This window comes from Trachymyrmex cornetzi, unplaced genomic scaffold (genome assembly GCF_001594075.2).
Source record: "Trachymyrmex cornetzi isolate Tcor2-1 unplaced genomic scaffold, Tcor1.1 scaffold983, whole genome shotgun sequence".
Lineage (NCBI taxonomy): Eukaryota > Metazoa > Arthropoda > Insecta > Hymenoptera > Formicidae > Trachymyrmex > Trachymyrmex cornetzi.
The window spans coordinates 18980-32814 of record NW_017300337.1 but is presented as its reverse complement, the minus strand read 5'-3'; the positions used below and the strand labels follow the sequence as shown (position 1 = coordinate 32814).

At 31.2% G+C, this 13835-nt stretch overlaps 1 protein-coding gene across 1 annotated transcript in view; it reads left to right on the top strand.

The window, feature by feature from the left end:
- NFRKB (nuclear factor related to kappaB binding protein) overlaps nucleotides 1-13835 on the top strand; it is a 38436-nt gene that overhangs the window by 20601 nt on the left and 4000 nt on the right. The window contains exons 12-16 of the mRNA XM_018521309.1: nucleotides 1442-1759; nucleotides 1924-2116; nucleotides 2194-2805; nucleotides 2854-3040; nucleotides 3106-3429. Of these exons, the coding sequence (XP_018376811.1) occupies nucleotides 1442-1759; nucleotides 1924-2116; nucleotides 2194-2805; nucleotides 2854-3040; nucleotides 3106-3429 (1634 nt within the window). The remainder of the gene's footprint in view (nucleotides 1-1441; nucleotides 1760-1923; nucleotides 2117-2193; nucleotides 2806-2853; nucleotides 3041-3105; nucleotides 3430-13835) is intronic.

Sequence of the window (13835 nt, the reverse complement as noted above, 5' to 3'; positions counted from 1 at the left end):
CCAAAAGCTTATTATAAATCACGTTGTGACAAATATTAATACACACTACATGTATATGATATATATGTAAGCAATCGCAAAACGTATCCTACTGATTGTCAACAAAATACAATATGTACAAAATAATACGATATAGTATAAATGCTCAAGTAAATGCTATTAAAATTAAAACATTTTACAATTTGAATTTGAAATAAGACCGAGGACAAAATAATAAATCTAATTAAGTATGAAGAATTCCTATTTTCGATCAAAGTAAATCTTAAATGTTTTAATGATTTTACTGTGAATTTGTATACATTTCCGATTCTACAAACAGCGCGCCAAATTGTTTTTGTAGATTTGGAAACGCATTCATGGACAGAATCAGAATAGTAATATCACATACTATAAATTATATAATTATTGTATGATAAAATTATCTATTATCTTCCGCAACACTGCAATGCTTTTCGTCTAGTAATATTATCGGTTATATTCTTCTATTATATCAGTCGCAATAAGTCCATAATAATGATAAAAATATTGAACATGGTGAGTCATTAAATAAAAATGTACCAGCACACATTCTCAACTGCGATTGGTATGCGATTGTATGGATAATACAATACAAGCAATTTCTGGTTGAACTGGTTTCACTTTTTATCTCTGATCGCATTTACTTCTTGTGAATTAAATTGACTCATTGTTTCAATTACTGATTATATCTTGGTTTACCAATCGCAGTTGAGAATGTGTGCTGGTACATTTTTAATGACTCACCATGTTCAATATCATTATTATGGATTTATTGCGACTGATATAATGGAAGAATATAACTGATAATATTACCAGACGAAAAGTATTGCAGCGTTGCAGAAGATAATAGATATGAAGAAATACTACCAACTTTTTGCGTAACTATAAATTATATTTAACCGTTTTATTAATTTTGTCAAATTTGCGTTTATAATTTCTTTATATATATACAGGGTGTCCCGACCTTTTTTACCAATCACTTTTGTGTAGATAGAGCGGACTAAACTGAGTCGAAAAGTCCTCTACCATTTTGCATTTTTCGCAATAGTTAACAAGATATTAATTATTAAAAATTGCAAAATGGTAGAGGACTTTTCGACTCAGTTTAGTCCGTTCTATCTATACAAAAGTGATTGGCAAAAAAGATCGGGACACCCTGTATATACACTGCGGATGACCTAATAATAAGGTCGAAACGTACGTTTTAAGAATTTGAAATACAAAAAAAAATCTGGCTTGTAGCCTCTTCTTGTTATTTATTGTTTAATATTTTCTCTTAATTAAAAATATTTTTATATAAAATTGTATAAATCAGTATTTACATTTTTTTAAATAGAGAAATATTTTATATTTCATGAACTTTTTTAATCATTACAGAGTATTATTACAGAGAAATAAGATTAATTATATTAATTATATTAAGCTTCAGGACAAGCTAAAGCACGAGGACATTCGTTGTTGGTGCCGGATCGTCCAAACTTTGTAACAATTTTAGCATTAGTTAGAGATGCTACTGCTCGACTTCCTAATGGTGAAGGGACTCGAGCTGATATTTGTCAATTACTAAAAGATTCGCAATATATCATAGAACAAGATAATGATGAAAAGGAGGGATATCTCCATTCTGTGGTATCAGGAGCACTCGATAGGTTACATTACGAGGCAGATCCCTGTGTTAGATATTATCCTCGTCGGAAGGAATGGCTTTATCTTCATCGAGGACGATCTGAATCTGAATTTGGTTTGTTTTTATTTATTATCTCATTTATTTTATACATTATTATATTTTATTTTATACATTATTATATTTTTACATTATTTATTATTGCAACTCGAAATTTCTGAAGCATTTGCAATTCTAATTTGCTTATGTGATTGTGTGAAGATATTTTGTATCTTTTATAGAAATGGTTCATCAACAATTACAAGGTATTGCGAAAAATAAGAAAAGCGTTGGTAATACATCACGAAATAAAGTAGTACAACCAATTCTCAAATCAGCTAATATAAATAAAGAACACTCTTCAAATACTAAGGAAGTTATTGTCAAAAAAGAAAGGCGAATGACAACTATACCTACGCAGCCTGTTATTTCTAAGTGAGAATGTCATATTTATTTGAAAACTAATAGTATTTGAGAAAAATAAATGTCTGTATTTATTTCATTTCTTGCAGGAAAGAGCAGCATAAAACCGAAGAGAAAAGTATCTCTGATCATCCTGTCTGTACTGAACATTCCGTTAATACTGTTAATACTAATGTAGAAATAGCAGTTAACACAATAACATCAGCAATTTCTACCGTTGAAACTCCTGTTTCTGTTGCATCGATTGTAACTTCTTCAGCTACTATCACAAATGTAGTAAGCACAGAACGAGATAACATTGCGATAGACACGAAATCACAACTTGCTCCAATAACGATGGTAAAAAAGGCATCTACTATTGGAGGAAAATCAATCGCTGTACTCAAAACAAATGCCGCTCAAAGTCTATTACAATCGAATCAACATAATTATTCGCATCACCAAATTCAAGTATCGACATCTGCTGGTCTGCAAACTATTCGTCTGTCTGGACACTCTGTGTTGCAATCTGCACAGCAATCTGCTTCAACTAGTAATAATTCTAATGTAGTAAACGGAACTACTACAAATTTAACGACGATACTACCTTCTACAAAAGCGCAAAATCAGCAGCAACAGCAATCAACTATAGTAACAAATCAAGCAGGGAAAAGTATTTTACAAGCTACTAATATAAAACAACAACAATCACAACAGCAGCAGCAACAACAACAACAACAACAACAACAACAACAACAACAACAACAACAACAACAACAACATGTACTACCAGGCAAAACTCTTTTGGCATCACAGATTAAATTAGTTAGTTCGAGTCAAATTAAATCATTACTCACGAGCCATGGTCTTCAAGGTCAAACTATATTTATCAAACAATCCTCACCGTCGAATACTCAATCTCAACAGCAACAATTACAGCAACAACAACAGCTGAAGGTATCTTTGCAAACAATTTATTATATTTATTATTTGCTTTTATTTAAATTTTATTCTGATCTCAGCAACAACAACTCCAACAACGAGTCACAGCTAATCAACAGCAACCTATACAACAAACTCCAGGAATGCAACGCATAATTGCACAAATCGGAGGAAAACCAATTGCTGTCCAAATACAACAATCACCTCATCATCAGCAACAGCAACAGCAACAACAACAACAAAAGATACTTGCAAAAGTTTTAACAAATAATAGTGGGGGACAAATAATCTCTGTTGAAAGTCTACTAGCACAAAAAGGATTGAAATTGGCTACTACTACTACTACTGGTCACAGTAATCAACTTAATAGGCAGGGCAAGCAGGTCATACAGGCTCAATACCAAGTAAGTATACTTTACATAATAGATTTATATGTATATATATGGGGCGTTCTCCATGAAGCGAACCCCCCCCCCCTCCGTCCAGAACAGTTTTGAAAAAAATGAGGTCTGCGACGGCTCAAATTAAAGCTTGTGACATATACTTTCAAAAGCTGTCTGGCTTTTTTCTGAATTCAAACTGTTTTTCATTCGGTGACGATACTTTTGGTAAATATTAAGAATAGCCCGCTCATCTCAAATTTTGATAAAAATATACTCAATCGATGCGTTTTTGTACGAAACGAATGAATCTGGCAGATAAAAGTGTCGCTCTGCCCCGCGAACCGAGATATTTAACGTTAAAGTTGACGACTATTCAGGTTAGGAAATCTGTTATACCGACTCGATGAGCGCTATATGTACGAACTGTACTGTTGTGCGCATGCTCTGTGACGAACTCTTATTGTGCGTATATGCAAGTTTTATTGGCAACTGAAATATTTGTCTGCTATTGAGTTCATAATAATTGGAAATGCCATATACGGTAGAATAATTAAATATAAATCCTTGGCTAATATTTTTCAAAATGTATAGGAATTTGGACAACAAAGAAGGTGTCGTGTTTATAGCTATATGCGTATATTTTAAAGAAATGTTGGATTTAAATTTTTATCCATATAAAAATATTGAAAAGGTATACATTTATAATAATATATATACATTTTAAATAGTTTCATAAAAGATCTGCTTCAAAAACATAAAAAGTCGGTGCTTTAAAAATACAACAGTACTATTTCAAAAACACAAAAAGTCGGTGCTTTAAAAATACAAAAGTACTGTTTCAAAAACACAAATTCACTGCTTTAAATGCATACATTTACGTTTTTGAAACAGTACTTTTGTATTTTTAAAGCACCGACTTTTTGTGTTTATTTTGTGAATATTGCGTATATGCTTTTTTTAACGTAAAAGACAAAATATCGTGCAAAAAGTCTTCTGATATAGCATTTATGTACGCGAAATTCACAAGAATCATCCGTTTATGATCGGTTAAATTATAATCCCAAAACATTTTCCTTATAAATTTTGGCCACAATTTGGCATCTCCAACTACGTCTTGCACAGCAAGCCAAGGATTTACATTTAATTGTTCTACCGTATATGGCATTTCCAATTATTATGAACTCAATAGCAGACAAATATTTCAGTTGCCAATAAAACTTGCATATACGCACAATAACAGTTCGTCACAGAGCATGCGCACAACAGTACAGTTCGTACATATAGCGCTCATCGAGTCGGTATGACAGATTTCCTAACCTGAATAGTCGTCAACTTTAACGTTAAATATCTCGGTTCGCGGGGCAGAGCGACACTTTTATCTGCCAGATTCATTCGTTTCGTACAAAAACGCATCGATTGAGTATATTTTTATCAAAATTTGAGATGAGCGGGCTATTCTTAATATTTACCCAAACTGGCGTATCCAAAATGGCGGCCGATTTCTCACAGTAGCTTAGCAAAATTCAACTAATTCGCCAACCACCTACTCAGCAATGCAATACGGTGGAAAATAACCCGATCTGAATCTTATTACGTTTGGGTAGAGTAACCACCAGATAAACGTAGATTTGACCTTGACCCCCTTTTCAAGATCAAATGGGGAAATTTGGTTTTTTTAATGTAATCCCTATTTTTATCCCTAGAAATGAGATGAGCGAAAAATTTTCCAAACTGTAGTTTGGTCATTGGTCTTAGCGACTTAGAATTAAGTCAACCCAAGGTTAAATATTATTTTACGTTCGTAATTCGATTGGGAAACGGGGTGCATCTTATGATTAAGGGCGTCAGCGGCAAAAAACTTTTCGTGAATCAATTCTTAAGCCGCGTATACATCTATCGAACGAACACCGAATGAGCAACGAACGCGAACATTTGGACATTCGCGTTCATGCTTGTAGTTTGTTCGTACATTTTTCTCGATTGCATCGAACACGGGCCGAACACCCATTCGATCTTAATTCGGTGTTCGGGTCATTGTTCGCTATAACATTATTGCTTGCGACAATTAATATTTTTATTTTATAACAGATATCTTTTTCGAAAAAGCCAATATGATAAACTTTATTTAAAGAGAGTTTTCAACTTTGTTATCTGTACAGAATGTTAATACACAGAAAAGCACAGAAAAGGTTATGGTGATTCAGGCGACAGCCAAATAATGAACACGTGATTTGCACGTTTACACCGCGCACGAATCGCGCACGAATAGTCTTTGATGTACCGCTTCCTGAGGGAACCGAGTCGAACGCGAATCGAATGTTCGATTCTCATTCGCTTTGACGTATACATCTGCTGAACGCAACCAATGAATATTCGCGTTCGCCGTTCGTTCGGTGTTCGTTCGCTAGGTGTATATGTGGCTTCACGTATCACGAATATCACCACAAAATTTGAAGGTCGGACATATTTTGATCGTCATTTTGAAAAATCTACCAAAAAACTTTTTTAATGAAAATCTCTGTAAATATTAATTTTTGAAAATAAAGTCTGAAACAAAAAATAAAGCTCTTTGTACTCTCTACAAACAAAGTTATATACGTAATTTTTATAATATGGTAAGAGTGTCAATGGGCGCGACATCCTAAAATTAACACTTTTCGAGATATAACTGTTCAAATTTGAATAATTTCTATTATTATTATATTGAGAAATTCGATATATTGTTACGCTACCTGGCGGGAGATATCGGAATTAGTACGGGTAGGTAACTTTGTTTGTATTTATATGGCAATCAGCTAAATTTTAGTACAAATTAGTTAAAAAATCATGGAATTTTCACCGCAAACAAATAAAAGAAAATTTTTTGTTGTGTCTTTGGTTGCACCAGTCAAGCTCGTAAGAATAACACTGTTAGATTTTTTCATTTTCTTCAAGAGGACAAATCTCGTTAGTTTTACTATAGTAGGTGTCGAACTAGTAAAAACTAAAAACACAATTTCTTTTTTATGGTATGAAAAGATGTATTATGTGGCATAGACGGCATGACCTTGAAATGACCCTTACGAGCTGCATACAAATAACGTAAAAAATTTCAAATGGAACTCGTCAGTTTTTGTTACAGATTCGTGTAGCTGATGTCGAAACGTTTACAAAACACTGCATATGAGCCCCATTCCCTTAAAAACACTCCCAGTTAAGAAACAATTGTTATTTGTATGTAAGAAACAATTACGTTATTTGTATGCAGCTCGTAAGGGTCATTTCAAGGTCATGCCGTCTATGCCACATAATACATCTTTTCATACCATAAAAATTATGTCTAAGACATTTTGTCGAAAAATGAATAGTTTCGGAAATAATTGTTTGCTTCCATACTTTTTCCCCACCCTGTAGATATTTTCATTTTTATTTATTTACTACAGCTTGTATTTACGTGTAACAACCGTATAGTATCAGAACTTGTTGGTTAGGTTACCTACTCGCAATAGTTCTGACCGCTGGCGCTAGATGAAAGCTCCGCCCCCATCGAATTTTCCAATAAAAGTGTTAATTTTAGGAGGTCACGCCCATTGATACTTTTAATCATACCTGGAACAATTTCCCAAAATATGAGAAGATTTGACCGAAAACCAAAATCCATAAGAAACGTGCGGGGTCCCTTGTCTCAGAACATACGAGTATACAGCCTGATTCCATGTATACGCGATTGCAAAGTAAAATTACTCGTATACCGTTCGTATTATGAAAATTACGTATATTACGTAACTTTGTTTGTAGAGAATAGATATAAAGAGCTTTATTTTTTGTTTCAGACTTTATTTTCAAAAATTAATATTTACAGAGATTTTCATTAAAAAAGAGATTTTTGGTAGATTTTTCAAAATGGCGGCCAAAATGTCCGACCGTCAAATTTTGTGGTAATATTCATTTTCAGGAGGCAAAAATACGTGAGAATTGATTCATGAAAAGTTTTTTGCCGCTGGCGCCTTTAATCACAAGATGCACCCCGTTTCCTAATCGAATTACGAACGTAAAATAAGATTTAACCTTGGGTTGTCTTCTAAGTTGCTAAGACCAATGATCAAACTACAGTTTTGAACGTAAAATTTTTTGCTTATCTTATTTCTCGGAATAAAAATAGAGATTACGTTAAAAAAACAAAAATTTCCCCATTTGACCTTGAAAAGAGGATCAAGGTCAAATCTACGTTTACCTGGTGGTTAGTCAACTCAAACGTGATAACTTCAGATCGGATTATTTTCCATCGTAATGTATTCCTGAGTAGATAATTAGCGAATTAGTTGAATTTTGCTAAAACTATTGTGAAATCGGCCGCCATGTTGAATACGCCATTTTAAATTCAGAAAAAAGCCAGACGACTTTTGAAAGTATATATTACAAGCTTTAATTTGAGCTGTCGCAGACCTAATTTTTTTAAAACTGTTCTGGACAGGGAGGAGGGTCCGTTTCACGAAGAATGCCGCATATATACAGTATATATATATATGTGTATATATATATATATATATATATATATGTATATATATTGACGAGAATGAAACTTTTTAATAATAACAGGATTACAAGTATTGAAAACATAATATTAATAAAATGATAATATTAAAAATAATCTTGAAAGATTACAACACATAATTAGATTGACATATAATAAAATAAAATTTCTACCACACTTTTAATCTTTAAACAAAATCCCTTATCAATGTACAAAATATATTTGTATGTAAAAAAATAATTATCGAAAATTTCTTTCTATTCTTAAGAACATTAAAAATTTTATCAAAAAATAGAATTATAATGCATTTATTGATTAAGGTGGTTCTTTAGTAAATTGAGTTATCATAGAAATATTTAATTTTTTATATAATGAAGTTGAAGTACCGAAATTACCGTGTGCAAAATTCTACGGTAGATTAACGATGAAATAAGAGAGAAAAAAATGTTGAAAATGTAACTTCTATAACTTCGTGACAGATAAGGCTCATATAGACATTTCTTTGACTAACTGCACACAAATCTTCCTGTAGAAGATTTTACTTTTCTCAAAAACGAGATCATAATAGTTTAAAAATTATGATTTTAATGGTCACGAAAAAGTAATAGGTCAACGGCTATTCTGGAAAGTTTTATTTATTTACGTGTATCCTTGCATATAAATTTAATCTGAAAAAGTAAACATAATCTCATCTTGTTTTCGTTCGATGAACAGCTCTTGATTTACTGTCGTATATTCCACACTATTCCATTAAGGGGGTATTCTAGTCTAGAAACCGAATTTTTATGCTATTTTTGCGAATTAAAAAAAAATATAATATAAAGCTTTTTGAGACAGGGTTTTTTCCTGCATATTTATACGTGTTTGAAGTTTCAGAATTTTTTTATTAAAAATACAAAAAATGAAGAATAAGGCCTTCAAGAGTCAAATTGTGAAGAAGTTCAATAGATAGAAGTTTAATATATATATGTTTAAATTACTTTTATAATCTTTGTTTCATTATTGATTATTTTCAATTTTAAATACATGTAAATAATGATATGATCTATTGAACTTCTTCACACTTTGACTCTTGAAGGCCTTATTCTTCGTTTTTTGTATTTTGAATTTTAAGAGTCCTGTATATTTTCTTATTATATTTTTTATTAAAAAATAATTATCAGTATGCGCTGTATAAAACATTAAACAAAGTGATGAATAAAAAATAAGTTGTGGCTGCCACGATTTCAGCTCTTCTGCTCATCTGAAACAAAAAACCAAAGAAATTCTTAATTAGTAGTTTGGCTATAACAGGTACCAGAATGAAAAAAATACTGAAAATTAAAAAAATAACGTCATGTCAAAAATTAAATTTCGGTTTTTGCCATTTTTTTCATCAAAATGGTTGCAAAAATTACAAAAAAATATATTTCGACTTGATCGTGGTAGAGACTATAGTTATATATGTGCTGAAGATGTGTGTACATACATGCTCGACTCGATTGGTCAACTGGTTTTCGAGATATCAAGGCAGCCAATTTGAAAAACGTGGTTTCGAGAAAAACGCGTTTAAAGTTTTTTATATTGGTTATATAAAGTTTATATAGAGACAATTTTACTTACGATCAATCAGCTACTCCATAGAAGAAACTTTCCTCTTCCTCGTAAAAATGTTACAAAAGAAGTCTTCTTTCTTTCCTACGACTTACTTTCTCTTCTCTAGCGAAGTCAGTAGAGCGCCGCTCCGAGCGAGTGACACGAGCTTCGTTCCTGGAGTTTGCGTACAGCTCCGCTTGCTGTCCAATAACCATTTCCATTACACTCATAACTTTTAAAATTGGTATATATACGAACTCGATTTTTTTCACCTTTTTCATCCTTTTTTTATATTTTGCATGTAAATAAACAATTTGCGTCCGCTCGCCTCAACGTTCAAAGCTACACTAAGCCGAGAAAACAAATGCTCCTTCACAAAAAGAATTTGATCGTTAGACAGATCCCACTTTAAAAAGACCCCGCTCCAAATGTACACGACCTTAAAAGAATAACAATTTTTCGACCTTAGCCGAAATAAAAATGTCGATTAACAATTGCTTTATTGTGCGCCGCGTGGCAAACGAGTCAGAGACCGATCCCTATCAGATGCTATAACTTTGTTAATTTTGCGAGAATTCTTTTTGTAGACATATTTTCTATGCCAAATACTTGCGAAATATGTAAAAAAAAATCGATTTTTTTGTCCCGGTAGACTAGAATACCCTCTTAAGATATATATACGTAGCTTTAATATTTTATCCAAATTTTGCAGATATTAATTTCGGGTGGGGGTTTTGATGAGGCAACCCAAATTTTCGGCACTTTATCAAAAAACCACCTTTAAGTTAAAATAAGATAGTATGATAGATTTTCCTTTTTTTAATAATATTAGGATATGTACACAGAAATATCACTCAAGCACCGTCGTATATCGTTTTATCTTTGTTGTTCATCGAATGTTAAGGGATCATTCTACTGTGATGGTCAAAAAATTGAAGTTTTTTTTGGTTCTTAGAAAATATAATATGTATTGAAAGCAATCTTGAATATTTATAAAAGTACAAATTAATACATAGAGAAAATTTTATATTTAAAATTACTATAATGTGATAGTAGCTGCGGTTTTTATGTAAATTATAAGTTTAAATGCTATAGTTATTTTTTTAAAAACAATAATATAACGTAATTTTTACACTTTTTCATAGTAAAAATTTTTTATTACAAAATCAAATATACCTAGCAAATTTTGTTTGCGTACCATAATAAAAATTAACTGTTTTCATTTTAGAATATGGTTTAACAAAATAATTACTTTATTTATGTGATAAAAATTAGTATTACCATAGTAAAAGTTAAGTCGGAATCATGTTGTGAGAGTCCATCGAAAATACAAGACATAAGTAAGTGTAATTTAAAATTGTGTATTAAAACTTAATATAAAATTTTCTCCGTGTAGTATAAAAAAACTTGTGAAAAATGTTAATCATTGTTTTTAAGTCTTTGCTTTTATAATATTAACTCTTAATGCACACCTTCAGGTCATTTATGTCCTGCGCTATAGTTTAAAAAAAAATCACTTTTCAAGTTGCTGGAAAAAAACCGAAAAAATTCCCGTTTTTTCCTGAGAAATTGATTTTTTTGGAAAAATTGCTATTTTTGCAATATATATAATATGCTATTTAATTTTTAACATCCTTTATCAAATTAATGTGATCCAGAAAGTTATGTAACCTTATTTTTGTTAAATTTTTTATTTTTTCTTCTATTTTTCTAGTAAAATCTAATCTAACCTTCTTATGTGTGGTGCATAGCAAAGCATTATAAATACACGACTGCGCATTGTACTCCGCAAGTGGTTACTATGGATACATCACGTAGAGCTCTGTGAAGCTGGCACCCCTAAATGCGAATTTTGACAAAATTAACATCGCATTCAATTGTCCACCATTTGTTCACATTTGTCCAAAAAAAAATTGTTTGTCCACTATTGAAAAAAAAATTATGGACAAATATAAATTTGTAGCACCCCCATGTGAACTTTCTTTCAAATTACATACGGGATTCGATTGTCCACCACGCATTCACGTTTGTCCATCCCTAATTTTCCTTCGTTCACCTATCAAAAAAAAGTTATAAGTAAATTAACGTTAAACAATTAATCACAGCACTCGTGAATGCGTCTACTTCCGAATTACATACGTGATTCGACTGTCCACCATGCGTACGGGTTTGTCCACTTCTAATTTTCTTTTGTCCACTCTTCAAAAAAAAGTTATAAACAAATTAAAGTTAAATAATTGGTCACAGCACACGTAAATGCGTCTACTTCCGAATCCCGTACGTAATTTGGAATTTAAAAAAGTCTGTACTATCGACCTTGATTAAGTTCGACCGTTACTCCAGCATCCCTTTAAGAAATACAGCCCGATTAATGTGAAAAAATGATCAAATTTCGAGTTAAAGGTCGATTTTAGCAAGGTTCCCAGCATTCAAATGGATCGTTACTCCCCTTAAATTGTTCTAATAAAGAGTTTTTTATTGTCAAATTGAGACATTTGATTTGAGAATGTCAAAACCACAAAGCGATATACTTTAGAACTTGTAAAAATGAATTAAAAAGAATACGGGCGTTAGGAGTCAAGAGTGCAGAAGACGTCGCGCAAATAATACACTTATCAAGCTTGAAACTTCTTTGTTCAACAAACGCGCTTACATGTTTCGACTCATTTTTGAGCCTTCCTCAGAGCAAACACAAACTAACATATATAAAGTAAAAGTTATCCTGTCATGATGAGCTCCCCTACATAGAAAATTTAAATGCCAGAATTAAACAAAAAGAAAGAAAAGGAAAATGAAAAGAAGGGAAATATTAAAAATGTCGCATTAAAGAATATAGAAACTAATTTATCAAAAAACTTTAAGAATATAATTAATTATCCCGAAAATAATTACTTTGTAATTATTTTCGTGGTGAGCGTCCTTATTTTCGGGATAATTAATTATATTCTTAAAGTTTTTTGATAAATTAGTTTCTATATTCTTTAATTCGACATTTTTAATATTTCCCTTCTTTTTCATTTTCCTTTTCTTTCTATTTGTTTAATTTTGGCATTTAAATTCTCGATGTAGGGAGCTCACCATGACAGAATAACTTTTATATATGTTAGTTTGTGTTTGCTCTGAGGAAGACTCAAAAATGAGCCGAAACATGTAAGTGCGTTTGTTGAATAAAGAAGTTTCAAGCTTCGTAAGTGTATTATTTGCACGACGTCTTCTGCGCTTGACTCCTAACGCCCGTATTCTTTCCAATTCTTTGGTTTATAAGGAGTCTTGGTTAGTTTGATTTGTTATGGATTGTAAAAAAGACTTTTCTATTCTTAAAAAAGTTTTATAATAATAAATGCAAATTTTAAAGGTCCTGTAGGAAAATTCTAATTGGATCTTGTTCTAGGTGAACAGACCTACAATTTGAGGACAGTAACGACCCATTTGAACGCTTAGAACCTTGCTAAAATCGATTTTGAACTCGAAATTTGATCATTTTTTCACAATTAATCGAGATATATTTCTTAAGACGTATATCGTAGGGTTAAATAAATTATTGCATCGTGTTCAGCGATCAAAAAAGCATACAGTACCACATTTAAAATTCGGATTAAGCCATTTTTGCATAAAATCGAACATGTATTAAGAAAAATCGAAACTTTGATTTATTGTGAAATCGTTCATTACTGCACAGAGCTTGGTAAAATAACTGATACAACTTACTTAAAATAAAAAATATATAATAAATTTAAAAACTCACAGATGCCACTTATTTGAAATAAAAAATATAAAATAAGTTCTCCAAGAACTTATTTAAAATATTAAATAAGAAATAGATCACAAGAACTTATTTAAAATATAAAATAAGAAATAGGACCCGAAAATGCATTTATTTATTTAAAATATAGAATAACTTTTATTTAAAATATAAAAATAACTTGTTTTTTATTTTAAATAAATTTTCGAAGACTATTTCTTATTTTAAATAAAAAATATATTTCGAAAACTTACTTAAAATATAAAGTAAGAAATATGTATTCTAAATAAACGTTTCAAATAGTAAATACAAAATATTTTAATGATTTTTTACTTATTTGTATACGAATACACATAATTTCTAAGTATAACGTTTCAGCTTTTTTATAACTACAGTCTATAATTAATACTTAATAATATTAACCCTTCGCGAACCAGGTGGAAAATCAACATGAATCATATATGGGTATATCTCATATCCCACACATGCTATACTTCATTATAAATATACTATAATTTAATTACTCACCGTCACTTTTACCGATCGATTTATAGATCAGTGACATAACTGATACAGTTTATTCAAAATAAAAAATAT